Raw genomic sequence first — 17,130 nt, 5'->3', positions numbered from 1 at the left:
AAATAAAACATTGAATTCAAATATTTCAGGTCAATATCGAACCATACAAAGTTTTCCTCTCATGTTACATATCATATTTGTTTGTTTCAATTTCCAATAATCTAAATAATTTCAGAGATCTGTGTGAAACAGTTTGTGTTTACTTTTTTGTCCCAAAATTTGTTCGATTTTTGTGTCGCAGTGAAATGTGTCCCCTGGTCAACGAGCCAGATTATAAAAGAAAAATGTCAGCTGTGAAACCGTCCTGAAGATTTGATGCAGATTACTTTTAACATGTGGAAGCAGCTGTGATTTCCCTCGTTGCATTTTGAAATGTTTCTTTCTTAAAGTGCTGAAAATGTTCATAATGACTTGATTTTGTCTTTTATCAAACTGGATGAGGAACGAATATTTTCTGAAGAGTGTTTTGTATTTTAATCTCTCGCAGCAGAATGTTATGATCAGAAGGTGCCTGCTTCATCACTGTGTGAATTTACATAGTTCATTTTTGACAATAAATATTAAATTATAACATCTAAATGTGTTTTTGTTTCTTTGCTTTTAATCGTTTCTTGGTTTTGGATTATTCATTCTTTTTTTTTTCTTCTGTTTTCTTTGGAAATATTGACAGACACATAATACAGTAAACACGTACTTTCACTTATATCTTTATTGTTTTTCTGCTTTATAATAACGTATACAAACAAATAACAAACCTCTCACCCACCTAGAAGAGCAGTAAAAGATAACAAAAGGGGGGGGGGGGTCACCTCATTTATATATCTATATATCTCTATATATAGATATATATCTATAGATATAAATATAGATATAGATATAGATATATATGTCCTAGGTTATATATGTGTATAAATACATATATATCACGCCTGCATCACTCCACAAAGTAAATACATCACATCATACAAGTACAATAAACCAAACTCAAATTATAAAAGAATTGTCCTGTTGGTAGAAACCAGTGCCCAAATTGCCCAAATTATTCCTTATCCAACAGAAAGAGCGTAAAATTATTCAATAAAAACAGTTATATCTCTTGATTTAGGGTCTAGATAGACCAAGAAATACTCCTCTGGGTATCAGGCATAGTTTTGAGTTGATTAGTTGAATAATAGTTCTCCAGGGAGGTCATCCAAGGTCAACGGCAAAAATCCTTCTCCCTCTTGCGGTTGTAAAATCTGTGAACATTGAGACCATCTCTTTCTTCTCTCTCTTTCTTTCCTGTTTCTGTTTGCTGCTGAAAATATCTGACAGACAAACAGAGATCAATAAAGTTTAAACTGAGTTCGTCATTTGTTTTTGTACACAATCTCCAGAAATAGATTGAAACATATTCACTTATAAGAAGTGAAGAGTTGTTTAGTAATCACCTCCTTCAAACTAAAGTCTCTATCAGACCTGTTGTATTGACACACAGACCTTCAGTGGGGAGATCTTCAGATTATTCAAAGCGGCAATGTATGGAAACATCTTCTCAGTGAAAGTGTGTGTGAAGGTGTGTATGTGTGTGTTAGTATCAGGATCAGAGAACGACAGCTTTCCTCTGTTCCAGTCCAGATTCACTCTGATCCTCTGAGGCTTCTTCTGCACGACGTGATCAGTGAATGCTGATGGTGACTCTGCTGAGTATTTATCTTTAGAGAACCCTATTATCCATAATCCAGACTGTATGCTTCCCTTCCTCTGGACAGACTCTGCTAACACACCCAGAAACCAGTGTGTACAGTCTCCTACCTCGACATCCCAGCTGTGAGTCCCAGAGTTAAATCCCTCAGAGCCCAGAACAGATAAGTAATGATCAAACCTCTCTGGATTATCAGGAAGCTTCTGTCTCTCTCCTCCTCTCACACTGGTCAGATCTTCAGACAGGATGAGTCCTGGATGAGCAGTGTTTGGGTCCAGAACCACAGGAGTGTAGGAGACCAGGTCCTTCATCTTGTTCCAGATGTTGAAGGTCAGGTTGCCCAGGTGTTTGGCCTCGTCTATCAGAGCTCCTGAGAGCAGCTGTGGATCCTCCAGCAGGGGGCGCTGCTGGACTCGTTCCACTGCAGCCTTGTAGTTGTTGAGGAATGAGACGTCTTCAGCTCTCAGCTCGTCCTCTGTGGCTCTGACTGTGTGTGAAAGAGCTGCTATCTCTCTGCTCAGAGCCTCTATCTCCTCCTTCATCATCTGACTCTTCTGCTCCTCTTCCTCCCTCAGTGTAGCCATCCTGGCCTCCTCTTCCTCCTCTAGAAACTGGTGAAGCTTCTTAAACTGATCCTTAATCTTCCTCTCTGTGCGTCGGGCCTGGACCTTCATGTGTTCTGCTGTTTGATCAAACTTCACTTTAACTTGTTCAAAGACCTCTAACTTCTCCTTTAAGGGCTTCAGGGATCTCTGGAGCTCCTCTTTGAGATCCTGAGCAGCTTCATCGATGGGTGTGATTCTGTGGTTCTTGTGTGTTTTTGAGTCTCTGCAGACGAGACACACTGGCTGCTGATGGTCCAGACAGAAGAGTCTGAGTTTCTCAGAGTGCAGACTGCAGAGAGTCTCTGGAGCTCTCTGGTCTCTCTCCAGTAAGAAGGACTCACACAGGTTCTTTAACGCCAGGTTTAAAGGTGGAGCTTCCTTTGAAGATCTTCTCTTACAAACTGGACACTCCTGACTTGGTTTCTCTCTCCACCATCTCTTCAGACAGTCTTTACAGAAGCTGTGGCTACATGACAGAACAACAGGATCTCTAAAGACTTCATGACAGACCGGACAGCAGAGATCCTTCTCTGATCTGGAAGCCATGTTGTCTCTGAGTGAAGCTGAAACACAGAAAGTACATGAGTCATCGCTCCCTGTTCCTCTGTAATAATAAGGTTTTATACAGCACTTTTTTTTATACGCAAAGACGCTTGACATAGGAATCATTCACACAGTGGTGAGCAGATCACCGCTTGGCTAGTAGGGCCAGGGATTGAGCCGACAGCTGCCTGACTAAAGGACTATCCCTGCTCACCACTGTGCCACGGTTGCCCGGTCAAACTCACGTTCAGTGTGTGGAGTGTCAGCAGGTTGAAGCAGCAGTGTTGTAGTGTTCCTCTTTTCTCTCCTGCAGCTGAACTCACTCAGAGGAAGTTGTTAGTTTGGTCTGAAATTGAATCTGATCGTCTCTCTTTCAGTCTGTGTGTCTCTTTAGTGAAGAAGAAGAAACACAAACTGTTTGTCTCAGGTGAGTCAGGTGAGAGGCGGAGCTTTGTGACTCCTCCTCTGCTAAACGCTTCACCTGTAACACAGAGGTGTGTTTCATTCCCAAACACCTCCACACCTCTACAGCTCACCGGTTAACAGGTTTTACCTCATTTCATCTGCAGGAGGAACGTTTCCACCTTCATGGACCTCATTACATATCATTCAGCCGAGCAGCTGTGATGGAGCTTTTACCTGTTTGTTCTTCAGGAGTGTGATGTTATAATTTAGTCCAAATATCACAGAAAACCAGATGCAGGTGTCGGTACTTTAATTTATCAACAATGTTGCAACCTTGAAATGACAGTAAAAACAAAACACACACACACACACACACACACACACACACACACACACACACACACACACACACACACACACACACACACAGACAGAGTGAAGGTACACAGGACCTATAATGTCCTCACTTGTACTGGCCCTGTGTCCAGTGGACCCCGGTACGTATGATAAATGTGTAGAGGAGTGTACAGGGTGTGGTCATTGAAAATGTTTTCTGATAAATGTTCTTCACAGAAAATAAGCCAAAGCCAATGAGTCTGATTACATAATAATTACACAGGACTGAATCCTTCATCCACCACTGGAAATCTCGTTTTAGCCTTCGCTTCTTATTTTGAACCAACTGGCGCGCCGTAGCTGGAGAGGCGTTGACTGTTGTGGTGGAAAGAAGCTTTTATTTTTCCTCTCCTCCAGACAGCCGCCTGCGTGACACATTGGCGTATCTTCTTTATCCCTGAATTACACCGATACAGGAGCCGAGCAGCGCGGCAGCAGAGGCTCGTTAGCACCGGAAAGGAAGCGGCAGGTAGGCCAGGTGTTGCCGTTGGCCGCTCGCGCGCAGTCAGCCGCTGCTTAAGCTAGCTGTTTGTGTCCCGCAGCCCGTTAGCCCGGCCGGCTACACGACACCGCCGCTGCCGCTCTGTGGCGCTTTAAACGGGCACGATGTGACGGTGAAACACGGCCTCCGCTTGGTCCGGTTCAGTGTTCTATGTAAAGAAAAGGACACTTCATGTTGGTGCTAAAGTTAGCAAACGGCTGCTATATATACATGTTTATATAGCTACAGTGTCGTAATATAAGCTAGGTAATATATGTGTATATACATGTTTATATAGCTACAGTGTCCTACTATAAGCTAGGTTATATATATGTGTGTGTGTGTGTGTGTGTGTGTGTGTGTGTGTGTGTGTGTATATATAGCTAGTGTCCTACTATAAGCTAGCTTATATATGTGTATGTATATATAGCTAGTGTGCTACTATAAGCTAGGTTATATATGTTTATATAGCCACAGTGTGCTACTCTAAGTTATATGTGTGTATGTATATATATATATATATATATATATATATATATATATATATATATATATATATATATATATATTTAAATATGTGTGTATATAGCCACAGTTTTCTACTATATGCTAGGTTATATATGTGTATATATACACATATATAACCTAGCATATAGTAGGACATTGTGGCTATTTAAATATGTATATATACATGTTTAAATAGCCACAGTGTCCTACTATATGCTAGGTAATATGTGTATATATTTGTATCTATAGCCAGTGTCCTACTATATGCTAGGTTATATATATATATATATATATATATATATATATATATATATATATATATATATATATATATAGCTTATTCCATTAAGACAAGATGTAACCTAATGTTGTCCTTTAACTTCAGGTTACTGAATAAAAGCAGTAGTAGTACACTTAATCGTGTAATTAAGGTATCGGTCGTAAAAGTACACAAGTATTATCAGCTTTGTGTATATTTCCTCCTCTGCAGGTGTTCGGTCCAGGTGACTACAGCCAGCCAGCATGAGCTCTAAAGGAGGAGGCACCGCTCTGACCCGACGCAACTACAGACTGGCTTCAGACACAGACAAGCCCAGAGCCACAGGTGAGACCTGCTGTGACAACAACAATAACAACAACATTGATTTATTTCTAACAAAATAAGATGCAGGTACAAACACAAGGGGTTGAAGACACGGGTGAGATGAAACTATAGGTGCAGACACAGGTGTGATGTAGACAGGTACAGACACAGGTGAGATGAAGACAGGCACAGACACAGGTTGTTGGTTTAATGATTGTCTCTCTCTCTCTGTCTGTCAGGTATCGTGAACGAGAAGTTGCTGAGTGACTACCTGCACCATGTGTTTCCCTCCACCAAACCGGGACCTGCACTGGCCTCCCTCAGGTACACCTGTCCTCTCTCTCTAAAAAAAATCTTTCCTTAAGTCTGCAGATTATAGACAATAGTCATCTTAAAACAGTATTTTGACAACTTTTCCCCGGAAACTCAGCCAGACACAGCGCTGTGGGGGGAAAAGGTCTGGCGGTGCGACACCACAGCTGGTGAAACTCAGTACATGCATTTGTGTATTTACCCAAGTGTTGTCCCCTTACACGGCTTATTTCTTTAAGCCAGACAGATTCATGTTACCCCCAGCAGCTCTATACATAGACACACACACACACACACACACATACACACACACACACACACACACACACACACACACACACATACACACACACACACACACACAAAGTGAGTTTCTCGTGTTGACGAGATCTGAAGGCCACTCAGGCGAGCTGATGTGTAAAAATAAAGCCACACTCACTCTGCGGTAAACAGGAACCACTGAAACTGGGCACATACAAAGACATAAATCATTATGTCTTATGACTTTAATACTTCTACTGGTTGTATAGAAGTATATGCTTCATTTGTTAAAGCTGCAGTATCTCTCCTGACCACCAGGGGGCGACTCCTCTGGTTGTATTCAAATCTAAAAATATCGTATTCCTCATCAGTTGCACTTCGCGCCGCACTCTTGATCACGTCTGGTTGCAATAAAACCAAGATGGCGACGGCCGAAATGTCGACATAGAGGTTTCAAAAGCGTAGAACACACAGTTAACTATATGTACATATACTTGACAAAAGGATGGTTTTCCCATTTTCCTCCTTTTTTGTTGTTGTTTGTTTTACTCCTAATCCTGCATTTCCTGTTTCCTCTTCCTGTTCCTGCAGGAAGCCTCTTGGTTTCCAGGATCTCGGCGCTCATCTGGAGAGATTGTTGTCTGAGGGAGAACCCACGGAGGACAGCAGAGGTAAAGTTAACGGCTTGCTCTGCAATGTGCAATGTGCAAATGTGCAATTTTTTTAACACAAAAGCTGAACACAAATAATTGTGCGTCCGCAGATCAGCCTGCTGAAGGACGGCTGGGCCCGCAGCCGGTCGTCCTGGACCACACCAGCGGCTTTGAGGGGCTTCTCTTCGTAGACGACGACCTGCTGGGGGTAAGGCCGACCACCCCACGTTACCCAGAGGTCACGAGGTCATGGAAGACCTGGAGAGTGTAGTGACAGTCCTGTGAATGTCTTATATTCATGTGTTCAAGACGTTCATTTACGCTGAAATAATGAATATGCTTTTAAAAGAAAGAGGCTCAAAATATAAGCAGACATACATACAGTGTGTCTCTGTTTGTGTGTTAATCTGTGTGTGCGTGCGCTGTGTCTTGTGTGTGCAGCCGGCAGTAAAGGAGAACTTGTGTGTTCATGGTTGTGATTCTCGTCCTTCTTTGTGTGTTTTCAGGTGATCGGTCACAGCAACTTCAGCTCCATAAGAGCCACCACCTGCGTCTACAAAGGTGAAGCCTGCGACGCTCTCACTTCACTTTCCCTGTGTGTGTGTGTGTGTGCGTGTGTGTGCGCGTGTGTGTGCGCGTGTGTGTGCGCGTGTGTGTGTGCGTGTCAAAGTAATGTCCTTAAACTACATGTGTTGCTCGTTGTCCCTGCAGGGAAGTGGGCCTACGAGGTGCTGATCTCCTCTCAGGGCCTGATGCAGATCGGCTGGTGTACACTCAACTGTCGCTTCAACCAGGAGGTACACACACACACACACACACACACACACACACACACACACACACACACACACACACACACACACACACACATATACAAACTGGTCAAAATTCTCATGTTCACAAAATCTGAAAATCTGTGAATCGTACTATTTCAGTAAATTGCAACCTGAAACACTGTATGTGTGTTGTATCTTGTGTGTGTGTGCTGTAACATGTGTGTGTGTGTCTCTAAGGAGGGCGTTGGTGACACTCCTGACTCTTACGCCTACGATGGGAACAGAGTGAGGAAGTGGAACGTGACGACGACGAACTACGGAAAGGTGAGCGAGGACTCTGAGACGATGCTCTCTGGACTCGGTTTGCTTCTTTACTGTCGCTGCGCCTCAGTGCTGACGGCCGTCTGTGCTGTGTTGTCCTCAGTCGTGGGCGGCCGGAGACATCGTCAGCTGCCTGATAGATCTGGACGAGGGAACCATCACATTCTGCTTGTAAGTAAACAAACTCTGACACGGATCTGCGTTTTGACAGCGTTTACCTTTTTAAATATTTATATCTTCGGTTTTACACATTTATTTACATTCATCTACCATGTGATTTATATATTTCACTGTTTTTGTGAACCTAAGACCTTTTGATAAAATAATGTTCATCACCAAAACAGCTCATCCACATGAGTAAAGTTATGTTTTCAAAAGAGAGATGAAGAATTCTCCTCATTGTATAGAGAGCTGAGATTGTTCTGTGATGTTTGATGTAACACATTAGTATGTATCTTTTATGCAAGTGCCTATAAAAGGTGAATTTAAGAAATTATGAGAAAGTGACCTCAGGGTTGACGCCGCTCTCATGTCAGTACTTAGCTTAGCTTAGCATACAGACTGAAAACAAGGGGAAACGGCTAGCCCGACACCGTCCAAAAAAGTAACACAATCCACGTTGTTCATGCACACGAAGCTTCGGTAAAGGCCTTCGAAAAGTAAAAGAACGAGTCTGCAGCACCCATATTTTGTCCAAGTTAGTTTGCTCCGTGTCTCTTTTGTATGTCTTCACACTGTGTGTGTGTGTGTGTGTGCGTGTGTTTGTGTGTGTGTGTGTGTGTGTGTGCTCAGGAACGGCCAGTCTCTGGGCACGGCGTTCACCAACATTAAGATGGGTCCGGGCGTCGCCTACTTTCCCGCCATCAGCCTCTCCTTTAAAGAGTCGGTGGCTTTTAACTTCGGCAGCAGACCCCTCAGATATCCTTCTGCTGCCCACAGCCGGCGGTGTTTCATCTACGTTTTATATTTTATCGGAAATGGAAAAACTTGACGCACCTTTTGACTGGTTCACCTGTTCAGTGTTTTGTCTTTAACCTGAGTGTGATCACGTACCCGGTGGATGGCTACCTGCCCCTTCAAAACCCCCCGACGACAGACCTGATGAAGGCTCACAAACTGCTGGGCTACATCAAGAATGTCCTCTCCACGTCCATCGACGCGCAGGTAGGAACAGGTGACCTTTACACAGGTAGGAACATGTGACCTTTACACAGGTAGGAACAGGTGACCTTTACACAGGTAGGAACAGGTCACCTTTACACAGGTGGGAACAGGTGACCTTTACACAGGTGGGAACAGGTGACCTTTACACAGGTGGGAACAGGTGACCTTTACACAGGTGGGAACAGGTGACCTTTACACAGGTGGGAACAGGTGACCTTTACACAGGTGGGAACAGGTGACCTTTACACAGGTGGGAACAGGTGACCTTTACACAGGTGGGAACAGGTGACCTTTACACAGGTGGGAACAGGTGACCTTTACACAGGTGGGAAAAGGTGACCTTTACACAGGTAGGAAAAGGTGACCTTGACACAGATAGGAACTGGTGACCTTTAGACAGGTGGGAACAGGTGATCTTTGCACAGGTAGAAACAGGTGACCTTAACACAGATAGGAACTCGTGACCTTTATAGGTGACCTTTAGACAGGTGGCAACAGGTGACCAGTTGTAAAGGTCCGTTAACGGAGCTCATCAGCTGGGTTTCCTGCAGAGTCACTTCTGTTCCTGTAAAGTCAAACTTAACGTCGTCCTCTCCTCCTGAACTGTCGCTCGTCTCCCGGCTGCAGGAGGAGCGGCTGCTGGAGAAGGACTGCTCCTCCTGGAGGCTCCACGGAGAACCCACAGTCCTCGTCACCCTGGCTCACATCTTCAACCACTTCGCTCCCCTCATGGTGTGTGTATATATATTTACCTATTTATTTTAAACATAAATGTCACCATTTGATACATTGTAGCAGATTGTAGCTGCAGCTAATTTGCATATGTCCCTTGACTGATCATAAGATAAAATACAATAAGATAATCCTTTACTAGTCCCGCAGTGGGGAAATTGCAGGATTACACACAGAGAGACACATAGTAAATAAAAAAATAATCAATTCATAAATCAACAGTAAAGTATACAACAGTATTTAAATGTATTTTATATTGCACCAGCTCAGCTTGTTGTGCAGCCTGACAGCAGCGGGAAGGAAGGACTTTCGTTCCCTCTCCCTCAGACGCCGGTGATGATTAAAACTAAACATAAAACAATAGCAAGCAGTACAGGATAAAAGACACAATACAACATTATATGTGTTGAGAAGAACACACAATACAAAGCTACAGTACAGCATATTTAAAGGAAGTAATAATGGAGACTCAACTTCCTTTACTTTTTTTGCTCTATGTGGTCGTGCGATCGCCTTCTGACTGTGTTCAGAGGGTTCCATTTCTTTTTGTGCAGATATTTAATTGTTGTTGTTGTTTACAGTGTAAAGTGTACCTGGTGGAGGACGTGCTGATGAACTTCTTGTTGGGGATTCTGGAGGGAGGAGGTTCGGTAGATGAACACCAGCTCATACAGCAGCTGCTGGACCTCTTTTGGCTACTGATGGAGGTACAAACACCCAAATGAATCCAGTCAAAACCAGTTTTCACAACAAAATGTATTTACAAAAAAAGTTTTTATTGTCTGTTCCACAATACACAAACACGGAAAGACGGAACAAAGACGGAACAAAGCACATCACAAAGTACATACAGGCATTTGTTGAGATATTTCAAATAGAGATATCAGTGGCATGTTAGCAGAAATACAGATAAACATGGCCAGTTTTCAGGAATTCAACAGATGATTTAAGAGAGATTCTACACTAACAACAGGTTGATTTGCTAATCTCATTGTCCGTAAATGTCATTGCTTTACTTTTGAATTGAGTAAGCCACGTTTTATTTTATCTCCGTTTGATTCTTGTCTGTCTGTCTGTCTGTCTGTCTGTCTGTCTGTCTGTCTGTCTGTCTGTCTGTCTGTCTGTCTGTCTGTCTGTCTGTCTGCAGGACTATGAAGTGAACGAGTGTCTGAAGCAGCTGATGATGTCGCTGCTGAGGGCTTACCGCTTCTCCCCCATCATCCCTGATCTGGGCTTCCAGGTAGGACCCAGATCATTGATTAGTACTTTTTATTTTAACAGACATTACATTTTTTTTTATTGTGGTATTAGTACTTTCTTGAAAGTAAATTCCAAATAACTTAAATATGTCAAACTTACCAGAAAAAAAAATATCCACTTGTTCGTTGTCTTTGAATCCTTCCTGAAGTTTCTCCTCCGACTTAAAAACGGATGTTTTCAGTCTGACTTTTAATGTGTTTCAGATCCACTACCTGCGTTTGACGACGGCCATCTTGCACCATGAGAAGTCCAGGAAGTACCTGCTCAACAACGTCTTATATCCTCCCGTCTGTCAGAGGGACAGTTTGTTTGAAGCGTGTTTTCACCGAACTTCTTCTGCGTAGTCGGACAGATGGAGTTCAGACGGGAGCAAATCGATGTGCTGCTGTCGAGCGCCTAAAGGAATAAATATCACTTCAAGTGTACTTCACATTTAGAATATTTGTACTGCTTTACCTCGCTGTCGGGCGGCCATTTTTGACGATTAACGCTCTCTTCATAGCCGCCAGACTCCATTAGCGAAGCTAGTCAATTTTCTGAGTAAAGCACGTAAATTGCCTGGATTGGTTAGTTTGATTGTGTTATTGACAAGATAAAGACAAGATTTTAGGACAATTTAATGTTGTCAGAGGTATAAATATAGAATTATCGTACATGAAGGAGAAAGCTAATGCGCTGTTTTTAGTTTGTTTGAAGGCAGAATTCCTGAATCTGAGTTTGTGTTTTAATGAAGCCACAATAATAATAAGTAATAGTCGTATTCTTTTAATGTAGTTATCTCTACATCTGCCAATCGTCACTATTCTCCTTAACAGAAGTTCACGTTTGATGTCCTGCGTTCAGTCGTGTTTTTCTACATCAAGACCCCTCTGAGGGTGAAGGAGGCGGGGCTAGAGGAGCTCATCCCGACCACCTGGTGGCCCACGCACTTCGACAAGGAGGTGAGAGCCGACCCTGAGTCTCGACTGGCCACAAATACTTTGAGGAGTAAAACTACAACGTTTATTAGAGCCGCGGCAGAAGATGCACATCGATCAAAAGAATCTGGCTTCTATCTAAATGTTTATTCTTTTAATCAAACTATTGTCTCTCATTCATTTGTGTCATTTAAGGTTTACTGTATGCTTTGAATCCTTGTTGTTAGTTTAAATACTACATTTTATCACTTTTTACTGTTTACACACAGATTTCACACGATGTTTGCTCATGGACATTTGGTTAAAAGTCATGTAAATTTGATTAAAGGTCATGAACATTTGCTTAAAAGTCATGAACATTTGCTTCAAAGTCATGAACATTTGCTTCAAAGTCATGAACATTGGCTTCAAAGTCATGAACATTTGCTTCAAAGTCATGTAAATCCATTGGTCAGAATGTGTATAAACTCTGTTTTCGTCTCTCAGGGGAAAGACGAGCGGGAGCCTAAAGACGAGAGCGCAGACGAGCGTCTGAGGCGACGAGCGTACGAGAGAGGCTGTCAGAGACTGAAGAAGAGGATCGAAGGTGACGCACTTCCTTTTCCTTTACAGTCGAACGCTTCACGCTTTCTTTGTTGCACAAACGTCAAACCGGCCTCGCAGGTTCTGTGTCACATCGTCTGCAAAGAGTTTTTTCTTATTCAGAGTTTAAATGTTTTGGAGACTTTAGGTTCAGTTGGACCTGAAAGTACCAAACCAGCAACACAGTACATTTACCTGAATACTATGTTAAAGCACAGAGTTCAGGTACTTGTACTTTACTTGAGTATTTCCATTTTCTACTCTCGCTCCACTACATCTTGCAAAGAATAGTACCTTTACTTGTAACACAGTACTTTTACTGTATGGTTTACTACCTTTACTTGTAACAGAGTAAAAGTAATTTCAAAGTATTTGTACAGTGTGGTATTAGTACTTTAACTTGCAACAAAGTATTTGTACAGTGTGGTAATAGTACTTTAACTTGCAACAAAGTATTTGTACAGTGTGGTATTCGTACTTTAACTTGCAACAGAGTATCTTTACTCTGGTATTAGTACTTTAACTTGCACCAGAGTATTTTTACTGTAATACTAGTACTTCCTGCTGAACTCTCCTGTGATCTCCTCAGTGGTGGAAGAGTTGCAGGTTCAGATCCTGAAGTTGCTGCTCAATAACAAAGACAAAACTACGGTATGTACAGTTGATGTATAATATTATTCTACATTATTTAAACTTTTAACAGTACTCTGATTCACGGGTTTCAGGTTTGAATCCCTGGAATTAAGATCCACATATTTACATTTTCAGCTCGTGTGTGTTTGTGTCTGAAATCTATTTTTAGATCTTCATATAAACGGATCGCACTAAATTCATTCCCGTGTTTCAGTGTAACTCAAATAATAAACACGTCGTGGATTCTTTTGTCTCTTTTCTTGATGAATCTGAGTTTTCTCTCCGTGTCTCTCAGGGAGAAGCTTCTCGCTACATCTTCCTCAACAAGTTCCGGAAGTTTCTCCAAGAGAATGCGAGTAACAGAGGGGTACGAACACATGACTGCTGACCTAATCACTCATAACTTCTCGTGCATTAAACTAACAGCGTTCTTATTTGATGAACTTTGAATTATTTTGTATCAGTTTATTGATTGATATATTTTTTTTTTCTATCTCAGTAAATTAGAAATATTTGGGTTTGGACTCTTTTGTTAACTGAGATCAGCGTTTTCCTACACAAATATATTGAAGGATTTTTAAGCTGAAAATTAATCATATTTATCAATAATGAAATGAAATGTTTAATCCTGTTTGTCGTCTCTTATCAAAGACTCAGAAGAGGGTTCAGTGTCTCTTTCAACCTGCAGCTCATTTGGGCCAGAACGCTCTGTGCTGTCGGGTCAACAGGAAGTATCTACCAGCGTACATAAGTGTGTGTGTGTGTGTGTGTGTGCGTGTGTGTGTGTGCAGCACCCTACAGCGCTGTGCCCTCCTGAGTACATGGTGTGTTTCCTCCACCGCCTCATCACGGCGGTGAGGGCCAGCTGGGACGACGGCAGCAGGAAGAGTCCGAGCAGCATCAGCAGCGACGGTACAACATTTGAAGTTTTAACATTTTCACATTTCAAAATTGTTACATTTCGAATTTGTTTAATATTTTAGATTTTTTGTTTTCAAAATCTCAAACTCATTTGTTGTTGTCATAATTATGACTTCTTTTTTTTTGTCGCTGAAATGGGCTTTCATAATCTTAGCTCTTTTTAGAGTTTTAAATTATAAAAAAAAGTGATTTAAAAAAAAAAATCTTTTTTTTATTATTTAAAAATATAAATATATGTATACTCAAAAAGTAAAAAAAAAAATGAATTAAAAAATCAAGAAAAAAATATTAGGTTCAGTGGCGGGATGTGCAAAGAGTTTTCCAGCACAAAGAGATACCAAAGTGACACCGTATATATTGTATATATTGTATATATTGTAACTCAGAGCTCCAAATAGTTCGTCCTCATGGTCCCTTTTCCCTCGGCTCATCTTCTGCCTTCCTCCCTTCCTCCGTCTCTAATCCTCGCTCCTCTGGTTGAATTCTCTCCGTCGTCCTCCAGAGGCCTACGTTCCCCCCCAGCTCTTCTACAACGGGAAGGTGGACTACTTCGACCTGCAGAGACTCGGGGGGCTCCTGTCCCACCTGAAGAAGACGCTCAAAGGTCGGTACCCTGTTGAATCTGATCGCTGCTTCACCCACAATCACAGCGCTGCCCGCTGCACATACAAATACATTAAGTACACACGATGGAAGTAATTATACACGCAGCAGCAGCAGATGGGAAATACAGACTCTTTGAAATAACTGAAATCATTTTTGTCATGTGTTACTTGATCTAAATATTATTTACTTTATTACATTTGTCATCTTACCTTTGGCGGGATATATTGTACTTTTTACTGTATCTCAGAGGTACATATTGTACTTTTTACAGTACTGCATCTCAGAGGTACATATTGTACTTTACTACATCTGATTTATGATCTGATTGCCTCTGAGCGCCACTAGAGGGCGCCATCGCTTTGTGTTCTTTGTTATTCTCTCTCTCTCTCTCTCTCTCTCTCTCTTTCTCTCTCTCTCTCTCTCTCTCTCTCTCTCTCTCTCTCTCTCTCTCTCTCTCTCTCTGCTCTCTGAGGACATGGAGACTTAAAGGACTCAGTGTATGAAACCAGCTTTCACCTGCTGAACCCCCTCCATCCCCTTCCTCTCCTCTCACCTTCCTCCTCCTCTTCCTCCATCGATCCCTCTTTTTATTCCCGCATCAGTATTTGTGTCCAGGCAGCAGCTCTCCAGCTTTAATCAGAGCGTAACTCTCTGCTCAGTGGTCTGGTCAGCGTCCATCACCTTAACCAAGCGTGACCTCGGGTATCCATGAGCTCACCAATCAATTTGATTGAATGCGCTGCTTTTCCAATCGGCATGCAGCACACACACGAGCAGGAAGTAGCTTAGCATCAGTCCAGACTGACACGACGCAGCGGTGGCTGCACGGTGACGGAGGTTTGCTCCTCGAAAACCTGGAAGAGTCATGGAAATTTAAAATGGTTATTTCCAGGCCTGGAAAAAAAAAGTTGTGTAAATGTGTTATATTCATGTGTTCATGACGTTCATTCACGCTGAGTTTGAAATAATGAATATGCTTTTAAAAGAAAAAGGGCTCAAAATATAAGCAGGCATACATACAGGCATCTATTTAAATGTTTATTCTTTTAATCAAACTATTGTCTCTCATGCAGTCATATAAGGTTTACTGTATGCGTTGAATCCTCATTGTTAGTTTAAATACTACATTTTATCACTTTTTACTGTTCACACACACATTTCACACAATGTTTGCTCATGGAAATCTGGTTAAAAGTCTTGGAAATCCATTGTTCAGAATCTGGCTTCATTCACATCGCTGACAACATGAATTAATGTCCATAAATCCACATGGCGGTCATCTTTTCTTCTGGGATCAAACTGTTGTTGTTGTTGTTGTTGTTGTTTTATTTAACATGGTGAATGTTGTCTTTGTTCTCTCTAGATGACCTGGCCAGTAAAGCCAACATCATCATCGACCCGGCAGAGATCCAGGCCACGGCGATGGATGACCTGGACGAGGACGAGGAGAGCGGGGCGGCGCAGGTTTCCTGCTTATTATTCATTCATTTTAGGCAAATGTATAGAAACTACGAGAAACCACCAGAAACTGATAAACTCTTTGTGGTTTGGACCACAGCGGCCGTTTGGCGCGGCGGCGATGCCGGGCGGGGCTCTGGCTCGGCCCAGCTGGTTGAGCTCCCCCACTCTGGGCCGAGCCAACCGCTTCCTGAGCACGGCCGCCGTCAGCCTCATGACCCCCAGACGACCGCTCTCGCAGCCGGAGAAGGTGAAGGTCCGCACCCTCGCCGTGGAGCAGAGGACCGAGGAGGACAGTGAGTCGTCACTTTAATGTCATCGGGGGCGTGTTCTCCGAGATAACGTCACTTTAATTTAATCGGGGGCGTGTTCTTCCCCTGATGACATCACTTTAATGTCATCGGGGGCGTGTTCTCCCTGATGTCGTCACTTTAATGTCATCGGGGGCGTGTTCTCCCCCGATGACGTCACTTTAATGTAATTGGGGGCGTGTTCTCCCTTACTGACGTCACTTTAATGTAATCGGGGGCGTGTTCTACCCCTGATGACATCACTTTAATGTAATCGAGGGCGTGTTCTCCCTGATGAAGTCACTTTAACGTTATCGGGGGCGTGTTCTCCCTTAATGACGTCACTTTAATGTAATTGGGGGCGTGTTCTAGACTGATGACGTCAATTTAACGTCATCGGGGGCGTGTTCTCCCTCCGTGACATCACTTTGACGTCATCGGGGGCGTGTTCTCCCCTGATGACGTCACTTTGACCTGACTATTATCTTGTGCAGAAAGCCTTATTAAAAGTCAGTGTGATTGATATTATTTATTTATTATTGTCCTGAGCACCTGGGTACAAAAACAACCCCCCTTCAACCCTCTTCTTCTTTTCTTCTTCTCTCTCTCCAACCTGAAGTCGAGGGAAGCCATGGTAACGACGGCCTGTTGCTGGGGCGACCGCTGGAGGAGCCCGACCAGCCAATCGCGGACAAGTCCCTGCTGGAGATCGTGGACGGCATCGTGATGATGTACAACCTGAGCGTCCACCAGCAGCTCGGAAAGGTGAGGTCGTGGTTTACATCTCAAACTATGAGAAACAATTCTTTACTTTAACCCTTTATATGTTTTTATGTATCCATACTTTGTATTGTTCGTGTAAAACAAGTCCAAAATTGGCTGATCTGGTGACTACGGAGCTCGCTTGTGTCATCAACGAATTTAAAAATAGGAAAATACAATAATGTTGTGTACCTGGAGGTAGCGGAGGAAAAAGCACACGACCATCCCCAGATAGTGAGTCCCTCATCCTTTAGATCTGTGGTTCTCCACCTTTTGTTCCAGTGACGTACCCCTAAAATATACCCCCTAATTTTGGGTTGAACTATGTGATACACAGC

At 42.7% G+C, this 17,130-nt stretch overlaps 3 protein-coding genes across 3 annotated transcripts in view; 2 read left to right on the top strand and 1 right to left on the bottom strand.

Moving 5' to 3' along the window:
• The window catches only part of aldh4a1 (aldehyde dehydrogenase 4 family, member A1), an 11,010-nt gene extending 10,499 nt beyond the window's left edge, over positions 1–511 (top strand). The window contains exon 15 of the mRNA XM_068594274.1: positions 1–511. This exon is cut by the window's left edge and continues 783 nt beyond it. The gene's annotated coding sequence lies outside the window, so the exon portion shown is untranslated.
• An 881-nt stretch (positions 512–1,392) lies between these two features.
• LOC137796375 (E3 ubiquitin-protein ligase TRIM39-like) lies at positions 1,393–2,775 on the bottom strand. Its single transcript, XM_068594275.1, has one exon. It carries the CDS (start codon positions 2,773–2,775, stop codon positions 1,393–1,395), a length of 1,383 nt encoding a protein of 460 aa, XP_068450376.1.
• A 1,114-nt stretch (positions 2,776–3,889) lies between these two features.
• LOC137796457 (E3 ubiquitin-protein ligase RNF123) overlaps positions 3,890–17,130 on the top strand; it is a 70,758-nt gene continuing 57,517 nt past the window's right edge. The window contains exons 1-24 of the mRNA XM_068594394.1: positions 3,890–4,042; positions 5,052–5,165; positions 5,384–5,468; positions 6,309–6,388; positions 6,481–6,578; positions 6,877–6,931; positions 7,082–7,167; positions 7,384–7,470; positions 7,571–7,638; positions 8,260–8,385; positions 8,517–8,631; positions 9,259–9,363; positions 9,945–10,070; positions 10,511–10,603; positions 10,827–10,895; positions 11,442–11,564; positions 12,027–12,126; positions 12,712–12,773; positions 13,051–13,122; positions 13,547–13,667; positions 14,179–14,280; positions 15,646–15,746; positions 15,841–16,036; positions 16,650–16,795. Of these exons, the coding sequence (XP_068450495.1) occupies positions 5,084–5,165; positions 5,384–5,468; positions 6,309–6,388; positions 6,481–6,578; positions 6,877–6,931; positions 7,082–7,167; positions 7,384–7,470; positions 7,571–7,638; positions 8,260–8,385; positions 8,517–8,631; positions 9,259–9,363; positions 9,945–10,070; positions 10,511–10,603; positions 10,827–10,895; positions 11,442–11,564; positions 12,027–12,126; positions 12,712–12,773; positions 13,051–13,122; positions 13,547–13,667; positions 14,179–14,280; positions 15,646–15,746; positions 15,841–16,036; positions 16,650–16,795 (2,298 nt within the window). The 5' untranslated portion in view covers positions 3,890–4,042; positions 5,052–5,083. The remainder of the gene's footprint in view (positions 4,043–5,051; positions 5,166–5,383; positions 5,469–6,308; positions 6,389–6,480; positions 6,579–6,876; positions 6,932–7,081; positions 7,168–7,383; positions 7,471–7,570; positions 7,639–8,259; positions 8,386–8,516; positions 8,632–9,258; positions 9,364–9,944; positions 10,071–10,510; positions 10,604–10,826; positions 10,896–11,441; positions 11,565–12,026; positions 12,127–12,711; positions 12,774–13,050; positions 13,123–13,546; positions 13,668–14,178; positions 14,281–15,645; positions 15,747–15,840; positions 16,037–16,649; positions 16,796–17,130) is intronic.

The sequence above is a fragment of the Clinocottus analis genome, unplaced genomic scaffold (genome assembly GCF_023055335.1).
Source record: "Clinocottus analis isolate CAN_PGR_092001 unplaced genomic scaffold, fCliAna1.0.p SCAF_3, whole genome shotgun sequence".
Lineage (NCBI taxonomy): Eukaryota > Metazoa > Chordata > Actinopteri > Perciformes > Cottidae > Clinocottus > Clinocottus analis.
Note: the sequence above shows the minus strand (reverse complement) of the source record. Positions and strands in the feature narration are given on the sequence as shown.

Excerpts from the sequence above, each read along its gene's own strand:
- LOC137796375 (XM_068594275.1), bottom strand. The coding sequence starts at position 2,775 with ATGGCTTCCAGATCAGAGAAGGATCTCTGCTGTCCGGTCTGTCATGAA.